Source organism: Lactuca serriola, chromosome 6, assembly GCF_051521515.1.
Source record: "Lactuca serriola cultivar US96UC23 chromosome 6, Lser_US96UC23_V15, whole genome shotgun sequence".
Lineage (NCBI taxonomy): Eukaryota > Viridiplantae > Streptophyta > Magnoliopsida > Asterales > Asteraceae > Lactuca > Lactuca serriola.
This window is the reverse complement of record NC_136413.1, coordinates 196,372,483-196,393,671: the sequence shown is the minus strand read 5'-3', so window position 1 is coordinate 196,393,671 and position 21,189 is coordinate 196,372,483. Positions and strand designations below refer to the sequence as shown.

General features: G+C 38.8%; 1 protein-coding gene across 1 annotated transcript; it reads left to right on the top strand.

Moving 5' to 3' along the window:
- Positions 1–1,339: 1,339 nt before the first annotated feature.
- LOC145057736 (tropinone reductase homolog At5g06060-like) lies at positions 1,340–2,882 on the top strand. The gene is made up of 5 exons (XM_079005618.1): positions 1,340–1,514; positions 1,653–1,860; positions 1,967–2,183; positions 2,267–2,373; positions 2,587–2,882. The coding sequence occupies exons 1-5, from the start codon at positions 1,438–1,440 to the stop codon at positions 2,773–2,775; spliced, it is 798 nt and encodes a 265-aa protein (XP_078861744.1). The 5' UTR covers positions 1,340–1,437; the 3' UTR covers positions 2,776–2,882.
- Positions 2,883–21,189: the final 18,307 nt, after the last annotated feature.

Sequence of the window (21,189 nt, the reverse complement as noted above, 5' to 3'; positions counted from 1 at the left end):
AGAATTATTAGTTAATAAATTTCATAAAACAATTTGTAAGCGTTATACATGTAAACTTATAAAAAAATACATACCTCAAAATAATAAAAGCGATAAAGAGTTAGAGCTCTATGGTAGAGTCGTGCTGATAATGTGTTATAAAATATGATCAAATTAATAACAAGATAAATTATAAAGTAAAGAAAGACATGAGAGTAGAGAGAACTTTTATTTCAATACTGGTGATGAGATCATCAAAATATTACAACACATAATATTCACTATTTATATTAGACGAAGAAGATGAAAGGTGATGTATGATATGAATGCACATTATAGTAGTGCATAACTACACTCATAAAACTCATAATAATGTTTGCTATAATGTTCACTAATTATAGAGAGTAATGGGGAAATATGAAGAATCCAATAGTCATTCACTAAATAATAATTAATAACAATACAGTCATTATTCTAATTATCATGTTAATCTTTGAAATATAAGAATGTATTATTTAATATATAAATTTATTAATAATTAGAGGACATAATTACTAATTTGTGGTTTAAGTGATAAATATGGACAACTTTTAGCATTCTAAGCCAAAAGAAAATTCCAAGTTTTTCTTTCTCAAAATAAAATTATAAATTATGCGTCATTATTTTTTGTGATTTTAAACTGTTTTTTTCTAAGAAAATCATAATTGTTATAGTTGAATATTTTAATTAAAATATATTAAAATTTCTGAATTTGTACATATACTAACATTATCGTAAGAATATTATATATAATTATATTATTTTAAATAATATTCTAATTAAATTATTGTTAAGATTAATAAAATTGTACACATACATATGTTCATTGTTATGAATAATACTCTAATTAGAATATATATAACTAAAACCATGATTTTTTTTAATGTTGAAAATGACGAAATCAATCTCGATTATTTCTTTTTGTTAATAAAAAAAAATCTCAACTATTGATCATACGTGTGGCTGGTAATCGTTCTCTCCATCTTTTGATCAACCAGATATAAAATTTAAAATATTGTGGCATCGGACTTTATGTATGTTATTTATGAATTTTTACATTAAGATGAGAGATGCTTGGAGTCCTTGGCGTATCAATCAAGCTTATAAGAACCAAACAAAAATGTTATAGTTAATTAACATTTTGTCAAACTTTGAGAGTTATGTTATCAATATTATTTAAGATTAATAATATTATAAGTTTTTATTACTTAAAAAATAATAGACGAGCGGAGTACACCTAACCGACTAAGCTAGTTCTTCACTTCCCAACTTTATATCATGAACAAATAATTGTCATTATTATTTAATTAATTTAAATCTATACGACTTGATTTTGACCTCAATTGGGGATTGGTTATGAATATGTACCACACAACATGGTTAAGTTGAAAGAAAACTAATTCGTCGGAAATTACGAGGATGGCTAGTAGCCGAGAGCAGAAATGGTCTCTCAAGGGCATGACTGCTCTTGTCACAGGTGGCACCAGAGGCATAGGGTTAGTCATCTTTCTTGCCATCGATATGTTTCTAATATAAACTTAATTACTTTTCAAACAACTGTTGTTGAGAGCTTCTATAATCATGTTATATATGGTAATTGTATTTGTGTTTTAATTCATTTTTGTTTGCTGTAGTTATTCAATTGTGGAGGAATTAGCAGGATTCGGTGCATCTATACATACGTGTTCAAGAAATCAAAAAGAGATCAATGAAAGGCTGGAAGAATGGAAAGGCAAAGGGTATGTTGTTACTGCTTCGGTCTGTGATTTGTCTTTTAAAGAACAAAGGGAGGAACTCATGAACACCGTTTCTACCATTTTTGATGCCAAACTCAACATCCTTGTAAGTCAGCTTCAAAACTAAATCAATCTGAAAAATAAAAAACGAATAGAAATTTAAATACATGTTTTTTTTTAATTAACATGTATTATGTGTGTGTGTGTATTAGATAAACAATGCTGCAATATCCCGACTTAGAGATGCAACAGAATATACAACCGAGGATTGTTCATATATAATGGGGACAAACTTTGAATCTCCTTTCCATTTGACTCAACTCGCACACCCATTGCTCAAGTCATCAGGAAATGCAAGCATCGTGTTCATCTCTTCTGTTGCTGGTGTCACGGGTCTTCCTTCCATATCTGTATATGCAGCTGCTAAAGGTCTTTTATCAAACTCTAAATAGGTTTTTCAAAATAAAAGATGAACTAAAGATCATATCGTTTATGCCATGATTCATGCGCAGGTGCAATCAATCAATTGACCAAGAACTTGGCTTGTGAGTGGGCTAAAGACAATATTCGCACCAATGCTGTTGCACCATGGGGTGTCAGAACCACCATTATGAACTTCGTAAGATCCTTAAAAAAATTCCCAGCACTCTTACAAGACCATTTCTGAATATATTTACATTTGAATTTTTGCCATGGGCGTTTTGGCTTTACCTGAAACATAACAAAGGGATGCATGCTTTGAACTTGCTGTGATTCATTATAGAAGTTAGAGAATTTAATGTTAGGATTACTCTTTTGGTCTGATCGTTTAATGTATCATACTATGGAACAGGAGAAGGTGGATGACAAAATTATTGAAGCATATGCCCCATTAATGGCTCGCACTCCAGGCCGTCCAATAGCAGAACCTGATGAAATATCACCTTTGGTGGCATTCCTTTGCCTCCCAGCAGCATCCTATATTACTGGACAAGTTATTGTTGTGGATGCCGGATACACAGCCGGAGGTTTTAAATTCTAGAACCATAAGGCTGATGTTACATTAATTTCTCTAAACTAATGTATTTGTTTATGAATTTCTTAAAGTCTCATCGCCATCATTATCAAGAAAGTATTATGCAACATTAATATCGCCATCTTCTTGTCCTTTTCCTTGTATTTTCTTTCCCTAACCTCACAATCCTGGGCAGATAAAATACCATTTTTATAATAACCTTGTATTATTGCTGGTTAAGATATTACTAGAAAGAAAGCTACCGACAGATTAATTAGGTCGCTAATGTCCATCATCATCCGATTACCTATTCCATATTCCATGTAGGAAGTAGGATAGATTATTCGGATTTTGCATACATAATATATTCTTCATAATTAATGCATTTCACATTTAATTATGGTAATATTTTCCTTTTTATGTATACCCTCAAGACACCTACTAGAAAATCTATACATTATTATCTCTACTTATTTTCGTGCATTCGTATTTTACCAACAACCTTTTTAAAAAAAAGGAAGAATTAAGGTTTTTATTAAAACTGCTGGAGGGGGAGGGGGGGTAGTGTTAGAACTAGTGTATCAATACTAAACTAAAATGACCAAAGCATTAAAACGAGGATGTGACGATAATATCATTATCCTTACGGAATATTATCCCTTGTTAGAACAATGATGGATCTAGGCTAATTCCACCAAAGCCTCCTCAAGCTTTAAGAACTAACTGAAGAGAGCTATCGCACGGAATCTTCTCATGAACAAGCACGTTTTTAGTGACAATAACGATTATCTAGAGAGATATTAACCAAAATAATTAAGGCAAAACCCATATTTATAGCACCTAAATTTATACCAATAATTGCAACTCTTCGTGAATAGTTGAAATGGTTCAGAAAAACCTACACAAACAGTAATTTCGGTTTCTTTAATTTCTAAAATAACCATAAACTGTCTAACCAAAAATGATCAAAAAAGGTAACTTGTCCGTAAAATTTAAGACCAAAATGTAAATATAGTAAATCAGTTATATAATTTTGCCAAACACCCTTTTAGACCTAGCATTCTCTTCCGATGCCTTTAAATCATGCATTCAAATATTACAAATATGTTTAGGCCTATATAGTAAAAAAAAAACCTTGTTTTTTCCTCCTTTGCGAGACAAAGCTAAAACAAGAAAAACATTACTTTATTTAACAAAGTGATAAATACTACCTTTCCTCAAACAATCCTCCGATTAGGATTTATCGCTACTATCATACTAATCATGCTTAGATTAAGATAGTTTATACTTTGAACTTTAAATAAATGTAAAAATATCATATAGAAATCATTGACAACTTAAACCATTTAACTCATGATTCCACAAGTTAGAATCGAAGAAATAACAGATATGTCAAGTCAATCTATTCTCATGAGCAAAAGAGCACTTTTATGGTCATGTGCTCGTTCTAATTTTATAAACATCTATAAAAGCAAAGTAGATATTTGCATACTCTAGAACGGAACTAGTCCTTATGTCCACATAAGTGAAACTGGAACACCAGTTTTCCAGAATTGATCAGCTGAAGATTTAATGGGGTCAAAGATATGGATTTTGAGGAACACCATACGCCACGACGTGGTAAATGGATGACCACGATGTGGCATGACATGTATTATGTGGATCTATAGATGGACACCACAATGTGGCAAGAGGGATGCCATGACGTAGTGGTTGTTGCAGCTCAAACCCATGACTTTTAGGGTTTTTCCCATATTTAAGCACCTTAATTCTTGGATTAGATCTCCTCCACCATCCTCCCTTTCCTCATTTTGAAACCTAGCCATCTTTCCATGATTATAAGCTTAGTGGCTTCATTTTGAAGTTGTTTTCTTGAATTGGCAATGCAACACCCGGTTTTGAAAGTATTCGATTGTGTCTTCGGAGGCCAAGGGTATAAGCGTAATCTGACGATTCGGTCTTTTATGGGTCTCAGGTTTTATTCGAAAAGGTTTTAAGGCTTGGAGTGTAGCTAGGAGTGTAGGGCTTCTTGCCACCTTTTCGTGGATATAAAGTTCATCGGAAATAGACTTAGAACGAAGAAGTTATAGTACTTTGAAGTTGTAGGCAGAATTGGTCCCTGAATGGAAAAACTTGCATTTCAGCCCATGCATGCAAGGTGGCAGCCAGGTGAGTACGCCCAACATAAGCTGGGGTACGCCCAACATAGTGTTGGATAATGAAACGCGGGTGCTGAAGACGTACGCCCAGCGTACATGGATTATACCTTGCGTACGTCCAGGATCTCCAAAACCCTAATTTTTAGGGTTGGATCACTATTTAAATCACCTTAAGTCCAAAGGGGTGCACCTCCTTTTCATTCTGAGAACCTTAAACCCTAATTTCGAGTGGTAGCTTCATCCAATAGTGTTGTGAGCTTTGTGGGTGCATTTTGGGTGGGTTTAGGTGCATTTCAAGAAGATGGGAATCAAGGAAGAGCTTATGGATCTAGCTTTTGGGATTCATTCTCAGCTTGATGAAGGTATAAAGCTTTGAACTTGATCATTCATCTCTTAGATCTACCAGTGTGAGTTTTAGTTCATTTTGGTCCCAAGGATGAAACTTTATGGTTGAAACCCGATTCTTAGGCTTAGAGTTGCCACTCTCTGTGTTAAATGAGTCCCTAAGGTAGAAAGTTGCCATCTTGAAGGTCTTAATGGGTTCATGCATGAGTTAGGGTCCTTTTTATGAAAGTAGAATGCCATTTTCGGAGTTCGGGTTTCTTTGGGGCATGCAAAGTCACCAAGTCAGTGACTTTATGGATTAAGACATTAGGTAGAGCTCAGATCTGTAATTTGGTCCCTTGGTTTGAAGCATTAAGCACTTACTGGATTTTATGCATCAGCCGTTTGTACGTTGGGCGTACAATATAGTACGATACACGTACAACCCTTTTACCAAGTACGCTAAGCGTATAGAAGAGGTACGCTGGGCGTACACTCTAAGGAAGAATTGGGTCTTTGTGGACTTCAGACCTTTAGGTCCTAATGGTTGTGGGCCTGGGTTTGCTGATAGTTGGTCCTGAATGTATCTTTTGGCCAATAATAGAATAGTTGGGCCTATTGGGCCTTGTGACCCAATATAGAAATGGACTTCGCATTATGGGCCTCGGGTTAGGCCAATTCTTAGACTAGGTTGCTGTGGGCCTTCGTGGGCCAATTGGAAACAGGATTATGGACTAAGGAAATTATTGGGCTTTTGTATAAGGTCCATTAGAATGGTCCGGGCCTAAATTGGAAAATTGGGCCATTTATGGTTTTATGGACATTATAGTGTTCGGCTTTTGTTTTGGGTTTAGGCCTTAGTCTTGGATCTTATTGGACCAGGGGTAGAATGGTCATTTTACCCCATGCATAGATTAAGGATTATGGTATGGGACCCAATTGCTAATTGGGTATATTGATTGGTAGTGACAGCTTGGGAAGCTGGCGGGACAGCAGCTAAGGAATTCATGCGGGAAGCTTCTATAGTGCGAGGTAAGTCTTCTCACCATCCAATGGGTCTAAGGCACCAACGCCGACCCATTTTATGTTATGTGGTGCACTAGCTGTAGTAGAGATATGAGGTATGATAGTTAGCTTTATGATAAGTGGTATGCTAGTGATTATATGATATGTGGTATGCTAGTTGTCTTTGTGATACTTGCATGGAAGACCATGTGGGGTAGCCCATGACACAATGGTATAAGACCCTGAGGGGAGCCCATGTGACATCCCCAAAATCTCGGCCAGAAAAGACCGATTTTCATTTATGCTTTTAAATATTTTCAGAGTAAATCCTTTTGATTTGAAAGAGTTGCGGAATTTGTTCCCAAAAACAAAACATGATAAAACAATGTTTACCGAAGCATTTCATAAAAGAAATGTATTTTCATTATAATCAAAACTCGGGGTGTCATGTTCCGATACAGACCAATAAGCATAAACGAATACATTACAAGTCATATAACAAATATAAACATATGCAGACTTGTAAACAAAACAACTTGATGGTTCATCCATCTCATGCCCTTCCGCCACTACCTGTAATACAATTTAAAACTGAGTGGGTCAGGCTTGGGAGCCTGGTGAGCATATAGGGTTTTCAACCCACAATAAATATCATATTTAATTTTCACCAACCAACAATAACCCAATTACCCATTCCCGTTATTCTCACTTTAATGTCCCTAAAACAACTAACATAAGGGACCTAGTCTAAGAATATTTCATCGGGGCGACAACACATGCTTCGGGGGTACCTCAGCAATATAAGTCAAATAAGGCAACCATGAGGGGGATGGAGTACAGCGAATGAACACCCAAGTTCATTAACACCTACAGGTGGCGAACCTGCTAATGTTTCCACAAGACTGTCTAGAATAGCCAGTGGTCGTCATCTAAACTCCGCTAGATGACTCAATCAAACAACAACGAGGCCTCTCATCTGTTTATTACACACCAACTGTCTACCCATGTTCTACCCAACATATTAGTAGATAAAAATATACATTTGTATACATAGTTTAAAGAAAACCTGTATAGCATGCTTTAATCAACACATATATCACAAAACAGATGAGGCACACACACACATAACTCATATTTCATAAAGAAATAAGCAGATCTGTAAGATAGAAGAGAGTGAATACTCATTCACACATAACACAACCAAATGTATACACATAGCACGTATTTTATATATAATACTTCGTATTATTGTATTTGGAAAGAAAATAACTACACACTCACACTTATAAACAACAATACTCTTAATACACTCGAACCAAACTCGTATTATTATTGTGTTTATGAAAGGTAGTATACACTCACTTGATCAGAAGATGATCGGACAGCACTACGGCTTATAGAAGTAGTAATCCACAGCAGATCTGGAAGATCTCCTCGAAAATCGAACTTCTCGCGGGCAGAGCTTCGACTCGGGAACCGCACTTCTCGGGATCTTCGGGATCTCGGGACTTGCCTCGGGGCTAGAGTATGATACCGGGGCTTCGGGGTGGCTTCGGGGGTAAAAATGCAGAGCTTCGACACGAAAATGAGAGGGAATTGGCAAAAATACCCGGAACCCTCGCATCCTATTTATAGGAGGCTGGAGCCTCGGAGTACGCGGGGCGTACTGCGTTACGCGGGGCGTACTGCCCAAAACGTCATTGCTTACGTATCCGAAGTGCTCGAGTGCGAGTGTCGACATCCCTCGGAGTACGCGGGGCGTACCTCGGATCAGATCGGTGACTCCTTCGGATAATACTTCCGAATTTTGATTTAAAAATAAATACAAAATGATTAATAAACTTCGGAAATTCATAACTTCTTCATACGAACTCCGTTTTCGACGTTCTTTATATCCACGGAAAGGTGAGACCATGCTCTACGACTTTCGTTTAGACTCCGTCGGCTAATTTTGACTTTATTTTTATTAATTATTTTTAATAGGCCGCGACAGAAACTTTCGTTATAAATTCATAACTTCTTCGTTTGACGTCCGTTCTCGCCTAACTTTTTATCGTTTCAATACCAACAATGAGATCTTCGATTCTCATTTAGATTGCTTCGGCTAACAACCGCTCGATCTCAAATCGAGTAAAACAGGCTGTATATCGCTAAGCCGGAACTTCGATAAATCATAACTTTCTCATACGAAGTCAGATTTGGGCGTTCTATATATATTCGGAAACCTCGTTTCAAATACTACAACACTAACCAAAGATATTAAGTTTATTTTACACTTAAATTTTGACGCTTATTTTTATTCTTAATTAATCAAACCACATAATTAAGCAATTAAGCACAAAACACATAATACTCAAATAATACACTTTTATTATTTCAAAACGGGTTACAAAGGTCAACCTAGACTATTACATTGCTACAAATGGCAAGCCCGAAACACAGGCGTTACAATTCTCTCCACCTTAGAATGATTCCGTCCCCGGAATCACACATCAACAAACAAATGCGGATAGCGACTCAACATGCCACTCTCCGTCTCCCAGGTGAGATTTGGCCCATTCGTGTGTTTCCATCGGACAAGCACTAACCCAACCATTTTGCGTCGCAACTTCTTAGTCTTTCGGTCAACAATTGCCTCTGGTTCTTCAATCAACCTTTTGTTCTCATCAATTCTCAATTCAGAAATTGGAATTATATCGGGAACTTCTCCCGTGAACTTCCTCAAATAACACACATGAAAGGTGTTGTGAATTCCATTCAGTTCTTCGGGTAATTCGAGCTTGTAAGCTTGGTTCCCAACCCTCTGAAGAACTTTAAAAGGTCCAATAAACCTTGGACTCAACTTTCCCCTTTTACCAAATCTTATAAGTCCCTTCCACGGCGAGACTTTAAGCAAAACCGAATCTCCAACCTCAAAAGTCATCGGTCTTCGCTTCTTGTCAGCATAGCTCTTTTGACGATCTTGAGCTGCTAACATTCTTTCCCTAATTATTTTCAACTTTTCAGCAGTTTGATGAACCATCTCCGGTCCCATAAACTGCTTTTCCCCAGCCTCAAGCCAACAAGACGGCGTACGACACTTCTGTCCATACAAAGCTTGATAAGGTGCCATCTTAATGCTCGAGTGAAAACTATTATTATAGGAAAATTCTACCAACGGTAAATGTTCATCCCAATTACCTAGGAATTCCAAGGTACATGCTCTCAGCATATCTTCAAGTGTTTGTATTGTTCTTTCACTCTGACCATCAGTCTGCGGATGGTAAGCTGTGCTTAAACATAACTTGGTACCCGTTTCCTCTTGTAGACTTTTCCAAAACCTTGAGGTGAAACGGCTATCACGATCCGATACAATCGTTAACGGAACACCGTGAAGCCTCACAATTTCCTTCACGTAAGAATTTGCAAGCTTCTCCATAGACCACTTCTCCTTGGCCGCTATGAAATGCGCACTTTTAGTGAATCGATCAACGACCACCCAAATCATGTCGTGACCATTCTTTGTTCTGGGCAGTTTAGTGACAAAATCCATAGCAATGTCTTCCCACTTACCCATAGGCACAGACAAAGGTTCTAAACTCCCGTAAGGTTTCTGATGTTGTGTCTTGACTCTCGCACAAGTCACACACTCGGCCACATACTTTGCAACATCAAGCTTCATCGTCGGCCACCAGTAGTAGGGTTTTAGGTCCCTATACATTTTAGTGCTACCCGGATGAATTGAGTACATGGTTTTGTGAGCTTCTTCCATCAGAAGATCCCTAATTCCTCCTGACTTAGGTACCCAAATACGATCTTGGAATACCTTCAGTCCATGACCATTAGTACCAAACACCAACGTTTTACCCAAACGTTCCTCCTTTCGGTCATTTTTCTCAGAAGCTTCCTCTTGAGCTTTCTTTATACTTTCCACAATAGTCGAGACAACTTCAATTCTCAACGCTCTTGGCCTCTTCCTTTCAAGATTGACTTTCCGACTGAGAGCATCAGCAACAACATTAGCTTTACCGGGGTGGTAAAGTATCTCGCAGTCGTAGTCTTTAAGTAATTCTAGCCAGCGTCGTTGCCTCATATTCAATTCTTTCTGATTAAAGAGGTATTGGAGACTCTTATGATCAGTGAAAAGTTTGCACTTCGTGCCATAAAGGTAATGCCTCCATATTTTCAGAGCGAAAACTACCGCTGCCAACTCCAAATCATGAGTAGGGTAATTCTTTTCATGCTCTTTCAGCTGTCGAGACGCATATGCTATCACCTTTTCTCTTTGGGTCAAAACACAACCCAATCCAACACCAGACGCATCGCTATAAACAGCGAAGTCTTCAACTCCATCGGGTAGAGAAAGTATCGGTGCCTCGCATAGCTTCTTCTTTAACTTCTCGAATGCTTCTTTATGCTTCTCACTCCAAGCATAAGTAGCTCCTTTGTGGGTCAAAGCTGTTAATGGAGTAGCAATCGAAGAAAAACCTTGGATAAACCTTCGGTAATATCCGGCTAATCCTAAAAAGCTTCGAATCTCCGTGGGACTTTTCGGTTGTTCCCACTTCGTCACAGCTTCAATCTTCGCTGGATCAACCATTATCCCTTCTTGGTTGACCACGTGACCCAAGAATTGGACCTCACGAATCCAAAAATCACATTTGGAGAACTTCGCATAAAGCTTCTCCTTCTTCAAAACTTCTAACACTTCTCGCAAGTGTCTGCCATGCTCCTCCTGGCTTTTCGAGTAGATCAGAATGTCGTCTATGAACACTATCACGGATTTATCAAGGAAAGGATTACAAACCCTATTCATCAAATCCATGAACGCTGCTGGAGCATTGGTTAGTCCAAACGACATAACCAAGAACTCGTAGTGTCCATATCTAGTTCTGAATGCAGTCTTCTCGATATCTTGCTCTCTTACTTTCAGCTGATGATATCCTGACCTAAGATCGATCTTCGAGAAATAGCTCAAACCTTGCAATTGATCAAACAGGTCATCAATCCTCGGCAACGGATATCTATTCTTTATTGTTGCCTTGTTCAGCTCTCTGTAATCGATGCACATTCTCATACTTCCATCTTTCTTCTTTACAAATAACACCGGAGCTCCCCAGGGAGATGAACTAGGTCTAATGAAACCTTTGTCCAACAACTCCTGAAGTTGCATCATTAGCTCCTTCATCTCCGTCGGTGCTAATCGATAAGGTGCTTTTGCTATTGGCGTGGTTCCTGGTAACAAGTCTATTCTGAACTCCACTTGTCTATCAGGTGGTAATCCAGGAAGATCTTCGGGAAATACTTCCGGATAATCACACACCACTGGAATGCTCTGCATCACCTTCTTTTCTTTCTTAGCATCAATCACGAATGCTAAATATGATGTACATCCCTTGGTCAAACACTTTCTGGCTTTCATTAGAGAAATGATTCCAGAATTCACTCTGCGTTTGTCCCCATACACCATAAACGAATCTTTTCCAGGCGGGTTTACTTTAACTATCTTTTTCTTGCACAAAATTTCGGCATCATTGGCGCTAAGCCAATCCATTCCCAACACGATGTCGAAACCATTAAGTTCGATAGGCAATAACGCCTCGTGAAACTTATTCCCATTAAGGTCGATCAAGACGTTTTTCATACGATGGCTAACAGGTACAAACTTGCCACTAGCTACTTCGACTAATAAAGCATTATCTAGTCTGTCAATAGGCAAAGCTAGTTTTCTACCAAACTCATGCGAAATAAAGGAGTAGTTGGCTCCAGAATCAAACAATATATGAGCAGGTAATTCGTTTACGAGAAAGGTACCTGAAGCGACATCAGCTTCATCTTTAGCAGCCTCAAGTGTCATCTGGAAGGCTCTCGCCTTCGGCTTTGGTGGAATGTTGGGCCTAGCTGCCTCCTTCTTCTTCGGACAGTCTTTCAAAATATGCCCCTCTTCATTACACCCAAAACACATCCTTTTGTTGTTCGGACATTCATTGGCAAAATGTCCAACCTTTCCACACTTGTAGCAGGTTACATCCTCGCTACATTTCCCAAAGTGCTTTTTCTTACACTTATCACACCACTTTGCTTCGCCTCCTTTTCCTCCAAACTTTTTCGAATCAAATTTCGAAAATTTGCTCTTCTTACTGGAACCAGATGTCCCTTCAAACTTCCTTTTATCACCAACCTCAACCTTGACGGTGGTTCTTCCCTTTATCATGTTCTCCACAGACTTGGCAGCCCAGATAGCTGCCTCTAGAGTAAGTGCCTGACGTACCGGCACCTCGTACTCCCATGGAAGTCCCTTCGCATACCGATCCACCTTTGTCAACTCGTCTGGAACGATACGCAAGGCAAACTCCATCTTATCGGTGAAGTTATTGGTGTACTCATCCACTGACATGCTACCCTTCGTCAATGTCAAAAACTTATTCTCCAACTCCAACAGATTTTGAGCCGAACAAAACTTGCGCTTGAACTGCACCAAGAATTCTGCCCATGTCAATTGTAGTGGCTCATTAGGGCTTAAGGTCTTCCCTAGAGTGTTCCACCAACGAACGGCTCCACCTCGGAATTGTCGCACGGCATAGATAGTCTGCAACTTGCCTCTACAGCCACATGTCATAAAGGCTAACTCCATTTCGGAGATCCAATCCATAACCCCAATCGGATCCTCCTTTCCATTGAAGGTCGATGGTTTACAAGTCAAAAAGTCCTTGTACTTGCATCCCATTCCATCATTCCTTCCATCATGGTTATCTTGCCTAACTATCGGTGGGTTGGCTGGACCAACAGACCCACTGAAGTTTCCACCTTCCGAGTGCCCTTCATTCAGTTCAGGCTCTTCCACACGAATCGACAGTTCTTCACGATTTTGTTGAAGCAACCGTCTAGTTTCATCCATCTGACGATCCAACATCGTCTGAATCATTAATTGCACACCAGCCATGGTTATTGGCTCAGGTGCTGCTGCTACGACAGGTATTGGCTCAATCACTGGTGGTTGATTCCTGTTTTCGTCAGCATTTCCAACTCCACTTCTTGTTCTCACCATTTTGATCTACACCGAATAAGGTGAAATTAGATCCTCAATCATGATAGATATTCAAATCATCCTTATCACTCCGAAACGTTTACATGCTAGTTCTAATATCGTAGACGTACGCTTAGAATCCTACACACATAAGGTTTCTAGATCCGGTCGGCAACAGACCATAGATCCGAACAAATAATATCATATATGGCAACATATAGCATTTAGCACATAAAGGCATTTTAGGCAACTTTCCTAAAATAAACTAGTGCTCGTGTCTAAATCACAACAGACACACATCTCAAAACTTCACTTAGCATTCTAAGTTTAAGTCTAGAAATCCAACAAATTCCTAGTTCGCTTAAACTAATGCTCTGATACCAACTGTGACATCCCCAAAATCTCGGCCAGAAAAGACCGATTTTCATTTATGTTTTTAAATATTTTCAGAGTAAATCCTTTTGATTTGAAAGAGTTGCGGAATTTGTTCCCAAAAACAAAACATGATAAAACAATGTTTACCGAAGCATTTCATAAAAGAAATGTATTTTCATTATAATCAAAACTCGGGGTGTCATGTTCCGATACAGACCAATAAGCATAAACGAATACATTACAAGTCATATAACAAATATAAACATATGCAGACTTGTAAACAAAACAACTTGATGGTTCATCCATCTCATGCCCTTCCGCCACTACCTGTAATACAATTTAAAACTGAGTGGGTCAGGCTTGGGAGCCTGGTGAGCATATAGGGTTTTCAACCCACAATAAATATCATATTTAATTTTCACCAACCAACAATAACCCAATTACCCATTCCCGTTATTCTCACTTTAATGTCCCTAAAACAACTAACATAAGGGACCTAGTCTAAGAATATTTCATCGGGGCGACAACACATGCTTCGGGGGTACCTCAGCAATATAAGTCAAATAAGGCAACCATGAGGGGGATGGAGTACAGCGAATGAACACCCAAGTTCATTAACACCTACAGGTGGCGAACCTGCTAATGTTTCCACAAGACTGTCAAGAATAGCCAGTGGTCGTCATCTAAACTCCGCTAGATGACTCAATCAAACAACAACGAGGCCTCTCATCTGTTTATTACACACCAACTGTCTACCCATGTTCTACCCAACATATTAGTAGATAAAAATATACATTTGTATACATAGTTTAAAGAAAACCTGTATAGCATGCTTTAATCAACACATATATCACAAAACAGATGAGGCACACACACACATAACTCATATTTCATAAAGAAATAAGCAGATCTGTAAGATAGAAGAGAGTGAATACTCATTCACACATAACACAACCAAATGTATACACATAGCACGTATTTTATATATAATACTTCGTATTATTGTATTTGGAAAGAAAATAACTACACACTCACACTTATAAACAACAATACTCTTAATACACTCGAACCAAACTCGTATTATTATTGTGTTTATGAAAGGTAGTATACACTCACTTGATCAGAAGATGATCGGACAGCACTACGGCTTATAGAAGTAGTAATCCACAGCAGATCTGGAAGATCTCCTCGAAAATCGAACTTCTCGCGGGCAGAGCTTCGACTCGGGAACCGCACTTCTCGGGATCTTCGGGATCTCGGGACTTGCCTCGGGGCTAGAGTATGATACCGGGGCTTCGGGGTGGCTTCGGGGGTAAAAATGCAGAGCTTCGACACGAAAATGAGAGGGAATTGGCAAAAATACCCGGAACCCTCGCATCCTATTTATAGGAGGCTGGAGCCTCGGAGTACGCGGGGCGTACTGCGTTACGCGGGGCGTACTGCCCAAAACGTCATTGCTTACGTATCCGAAGTGCTCGAGTGCGAGTGTCGACATCCCTCGGAGTACGCGGGGCGTACCTCGGATCAGATCGGTGACTCCTTCGGATAATACTTCCGAATTTTGATTTAAAAATAAATACAAAATGATTAATAAACTTCGGAAATTCATAACTTCTTCATACGAACTCCGTTTTCGACGTTCTTTATATCCACGGAAAGGTGAGACCATGCTCTACGACTTTCGTTTAGACTCCGTCGGCTAATTTTGACTTTATTTTTATTAATTATTTTTAATAGGCCGCGACAGAAACTTTCGTTATAAATTCATAACTTCTTCGTTTGACGTCCGTTCTCGCCTAACTTTTTATCGTTTCAATACCAACAATGAGATCTTCGATTCTCATTTAGATTGCTTCGGCTAACAACCGCTCGATCTCAAATCGAGTAAAACAGGCTGTATATCGCTAAGCCGGAACTTCGATAAATCATAACTTTCTCATACGAAGTCAGATTTGGGCGTTCTATATATATTCGGAAACCTCGTTTCAAATACTACAACACTAACCAAAGATATTAAGTTTATTTTACACTTAAATTTTGACGCTTATTTTTATTCTTAATTAATCAAACCACATAATTAAGCAATTAAGCACAAAACACATAATACTCAAATAATACACTTTTATTATTTCAAAACGGGTTACAAAGGTCAACCTAGACTATTACATTGCTACAAATGGCAAGCCCGAAACACAGGCGTTACAGCCCACGACATCCTTACATGTTTATGTACGTGTTATATGTAGATACTTCTGTGATACAAGATATGCTATTTAATTATATATGATATTGGCAGGGAAAGACCATGGGGGAGCCTATGACCCTTGGATGTAAGACCATGTGGGGGAGCCCATGGCACTAAGGTGTAAGACCATGTGGGGGAGCCCATGGCATCCTTATGCAGGGATATGAGGTAGAGATAGCTTTTATAGATGTTATATGGTAGAGATAGCTTTATGAATAATATTTTATGCGATATGTGGTAGATGTAGCTTTTATAGCAAATGTTATATGGTAGAGATAGCTTTATGGCTAATATGTTATGTGATATGTGGTAGAGATAGCTTTTATAGCTAATGTTATATGGTAAGAGATAGCTTTATGGCTAATATGATATGGGGTATGCAGTAGATATACTTGCTATAGCTAATATGATATGTGTTATGTGGGTTGTGTGTGGGGTATGCTCTGGGGAACTCACTAAGCTTTGTGCTTACGGTTGACAATTTTGGTTTCAGGTATCATCAGATTCGAAAAGAAGATCTCGGATTGATCGCAGTGCACACACCTATGATTTCTGAAAAATGATTTACTTAACGATGATTTGAAATGTTTGAAATAAATGGTATCAATGTTTTAGCTATATTAAAAATGAAATATTTAGGCTTGATTTTTGGGTCGTTACAAGTTGGTATCATAGCGTTGGTTTGAGGAATTCATACATACTTTCGGGTGTGTCTGAACTCAGACTGAGGATCTGTAAAGCTTTCAAAAGAAGAATGTTTTAAGTAAAGAATTTCTATGACAAGAAAGGGTATGGTGCATGCAATCAGCCGAGCTCAAGTAAGTTTCCCCAAAATACTCATATATGTATCTGATATTATTTGATTGATGAATATGAGAATAGCATGCTAGTTAGGGCTAGGAGAGATACCATTATATGATATATGAGCTGGTAGACTTGCATGCTAACGCTGAGTAGTCAGCTGTATATTGACCTGATATGGTATGCCATGCTAGAATAAGAATGATCATTGGTCTTGGTAACTGCTATGTGTATGTTTTCAAATTGTATATGGTTAGGATCCTATAGCCTTAGAATAATTCATTTGGCCTTATTTGTTGCTCCTCGTACGGTTATGGTCCTAGGGTAGGGTCTATTGGATCCTGTTCTGTGTACAATTTGCATGCATAAGGCAGCCGACAGTGTGGATGGATGGATGGATGTGGACAGCATGGGTTATGGTATGTGAGCCGAATGTTTTATGATATTTCTTTGGATCGGAGTGCTACTACACGAATGCTGCTAGCTTTGTGCTTTGTGGAACTCTTAAGTGATGGGAGTCAGCCACTAAGTGGATATGATGATATCCAGGAGGTGGATGGATGGCATCGTGGGGAGTTCTAGCTGATGGCAGGGCGAGGTTGGGAACCTAGGAAAGCCTAGGATATGCACTAGTGAGATAGTGGGGCGGTTCGTTGAGATTGGGAACCTAGGGGAGCCTAGGAGTTGCTTCAGTGAGTTTTGTGCTACTGTTTAGTGGATATTTGGTGCATTAGTGGGGTAGGTGACTTAGAGGATTCGGGAGGATTGCTGAGGAAAGTATGGATAGATGTGGAAGGTAGTATGGGCCCATATTACTGAAAGCACAAGATCCATACTCGAATCGGTGAGAGTCTTGGAGAATCTAAGAAGCTTATGGGAAGGAGGATTCTTGGTTATGATTTGATAGTGGAGAGAGAAAAATCGTTTCAAATCTCTTATGGAAATACGAAGCGGGTTTTTTGAGTGACTGATTGGTGACAGTTGGGGCGTGCGATGATCACATAGGAGAGAGAGTGTCAGGTTCCTAGGATTACGCCTCCCAATAAGCGCCGGTTCAGAGAGAGAGGAAACGTTTCCATTTCCACACGCGCCTTCAATGCCAGAGTGATGACGCTTCAATATCGCACACGCGTCCTTAAGTGTCAGAAAAAACGCGGCCGTTTCAAATTCACGCGCCCTCCTTTTTACTGTCATTTGAATTTTTATCCTTTTAACTCCCGCCGAGTCAGCAACCTTTCGTCTTATCTCTTTTAAACGGCATTATAGAATAAATGACCCACGTGGATAGTTTTTGACCACAACTTCATTATTAACCATCCAGTAATAATCCAGCCTGTAAAATAATTAGTAACGGAATTTTTGAAAATCTAGGATTTTCGTGCAAAGAGTGTAAAAGAAAAAGAAATAAAGCAACTTTTTTTAGGATATTCTGTGATGTCAATAATGACACGAAACTGATGATCCCGGGCACGAATCTCTTCCTTCAAGGTCAAGAGAGACCTCAAAGTGTTAGTGTGGAATCCCGTTGAATTACGATCAAACATTTATTAATAAATGTTGAAAGGCTTCTTTTAATAAGGCTAATTAAGGGTGGTTTCGCTTTGATTCATCAATTCTATTCTTGATATAAGAAAGAAAGTGAACAAAGTACTTGTGAGACCGGTGTAGTCTGTTGAACAAGTAGGTAGGAGTTGATTTTGCATTGGCTTGGATTAATATGAAATCTCAGATAAAAATTTAAAACTTGATCCCTTGGGAAGAAATGTTATGGTGTGTAACAATTTCATTGGAATCACGCAAAAGAAAAATTGAGATTTCATGAAGGTACATTCGTCAATTCATTGGTGAGAACTTGATCAAATTAATTGGTCACCGTCAATTCGTTGGTGTTGAATTTTGGGTTTCACTCAGCTCGTAGTGGCACGAAACTAAGATCATAAACACAGATGTTGTGTAACCATAAACCTCAGTGGTAGTTTCTGAGAGTCTCAAGGGTTACGTTGATGAAACGAATGTAATGGAGAAGTGTAATGGGAATGGTGTAAGAAAACATAGTACCTCTGCTGCGAACATAAGGACCAAGCAGGAAACTCTTAACTCATGTGAGAAGAGAATGAGGTAGCTCACGATTAGAATAAATGTGTTAGCCTTATTGGGAAGACAAGGTTTGTGTATACCAGGTCATGAAGGCTATTATTCAAAATCTTATGAGGCTTGGGACACATACAGCAGCATGCTTCTAGGGACACTTAAGTAAGTCATCAAATATATCCCCATAAACGAATGAGCACACAAAAAAAATAAAATGTTTTTGGAGTTTTTGAAATTGTAAATAAAAATAAAAAATAAAAAAATAAGACTTAAAAAAAATAATAAAAGAGTTAAAAGAAAAAAAAAATACGATTTAAAAAAACTTTGAAAAAAAAAATATTGAAAAACCGAACCCGAACGTTCGGTTGGTTTCGGTTGGGAAAAAGTTGAAAAACCGAACCCGAGCGTTCGATTGGCTTCGGTTGAAGAAAATTTTGAAAAACCGAACCCGAACCTTCGGTTGGTTTCGGTTCTGGAAAATTTTGAAAAACCGAACCCGAACCTTCGGTTGGTTTCGGTTCAACAAAATTTTGGAAAACCGAACCCGAACCTTTTGAGGTTACGGTTTTGGAAAATTTTAAGAAACCGAGGAGTTTAGACATGCAATTAAAAAAAACTTTTTACACAAAGAAAAACAAATTTTGTACAAATAATATACAACTCAGAAAAACTACCTTTGAAGTAATGAGCGAGTCAGATGGTTGAACCGAACCCGAACGTTCGGTTGGTTTCGCTTCTTACGTTTGAGGTTGAGAGGTAGTGTGAGGTACTGACTCTGATTCCATCATACCTAGCCCTTGCAATATTTTATTGAATGATGCTTCTGGAAGAGCTTTGGTAAAGACGTCAGCCAGTTGATCAGTGGTTCTTACGAAGTGAACTTCGACATTTCCATCTTCCACATGATCTTTGATGAAGTGATACCTCAGTGCTATGTGTTTGGTTTTAGAGTGTTGCACTGGGTTATGACAGATCCTAATTGCACTTTCAGAGTCACAATATAGTGGGATCTTCTTCATATTGAGTCCATAGTCTCGAAGTTGACTCTGGATCCAAATCACTTGGGATGTGCAGGATGCAGCGGCAATGTATTCCGCTTCAGCAGTAGATAGAGACACACACGTTTGTTTCTTGGATTGCCAGCTGACCAACTTCCCGTCAAGGAATTGACAGCCACCAGTTGTGCTTTTACGGTCGAGTCCACATCCTCCAAGGTCAGCATCAGAATAGGCTTGAATGAAGAAGCCTGAATTGGATGGATACCATAGACCTAAGGAGGTGGTTCGCTTGAGATAGCGTAGGATGTTCTTCACTGCCAGCATGTGAGGTTCGCGAGGGTTAGCCTGAAATCGAGCACAATAACACACAGAAAACATGATATCAGGCCTGCTAGCAGTTAGATACATCAGTGAGCCTATCATTTGATGATAGAGCGTGATATCGACAGCCGGTTTGTCTAGAGATGGGGTAAGCTTGGTGCCGAATGCCATTGGGACTTTGACTTTTGAATCGCCCATCATTCCAAACTTCGCTAGGAGAGTCTTCGTGTAAGCTTCCTGATTGATAAAGATGCCTTCGGGTCCCTGTCTTATATTTAAACCAAGGAAAAAGTTAATAGGACCCATTGAGCTCATTTCAAACTTAGTCTCCATCAACTTTCTGAATTCAGCTGTTAAGCTGGGATTCGTGGAGCCAAAGATGATGTCATCGACATAAATTTGAACTATCATAAGGTGGTTACCTTCCTTTTTGCGAAAGAAGGTTGGGTCAACCGAACCTTGTTTGAATTTGGACATCTTTAAAAATTTTGTAAGCGTTTCATACCAGGCTCTCGGAGCTTGTTTGAGACCGTACACAGCTTTATCCAGAATATAGCAATGATTTGGATACTTTTCGTTCACGAACCCAGGAGGTTGCTCCACATACACAGTTTCTTCGAGTTCTCCATTGAGAAATGCACACTTGACGTCCATTTGGAAAACCTCAAAGTTTTTGTGAGCAGCATAGGCCAAAAATATTCTAACAGATTCTAGCCTAGCTACTGGAGCGAAAGTCTCTTCGTAATCTATTCCTTCCTCCTGACAGTATCCCTTGACCACCAGACGAGCCTTGTTCCTTATGACATTACCTTCCTTGTCCATTTTGTTCCTAAAAACCCATTTGAGACCAACAACCGAAGCATCTGGAGGAGTTGGTATGAGGCGCCAGACCTTGTTCCTTTCAAACTCGTTCAGTTCGTCTTGCATTGCTTGAACCCAATCAGAGTGATCGAGGGCAGTGTTCACTGTCTTCAGTTCAACTTTTGATACGAATGAGTTAAACATACAAAACTCAACCTTTGAAAATAAGGATGTCTGTTTTGCCTTCAGTTGAGATCTGGTCAAAACCTTTTCAGATACATCTCCAACTACTTGAGAGATAGGATGATCTCTGGT

Bases quoted from the DNA above. Each gene is read 5' to 3' on its own strand.
- LOC145057736 (XM_079005618.1), top strand. From the start codon at position 1,438: ATGGCTAGTAGCCGAGAGCAGAAATGGTCTCTCAAGGGCATGACTGCT. The intron at 2,184-2,266 runs GTCTTTTATCAA...ATTCATGCGCAG, and splicing joins TGTATATGCAGCTGCTAAAG to GTGCAATCAATCAATTGACC. The intron at 2,374-2,586 runs GTAAGATCCTTA...ACTATGGAACAG, and splicing joins GAACCACCATTATGAACTTC to GAGAAGGTGGATGACAAAAT.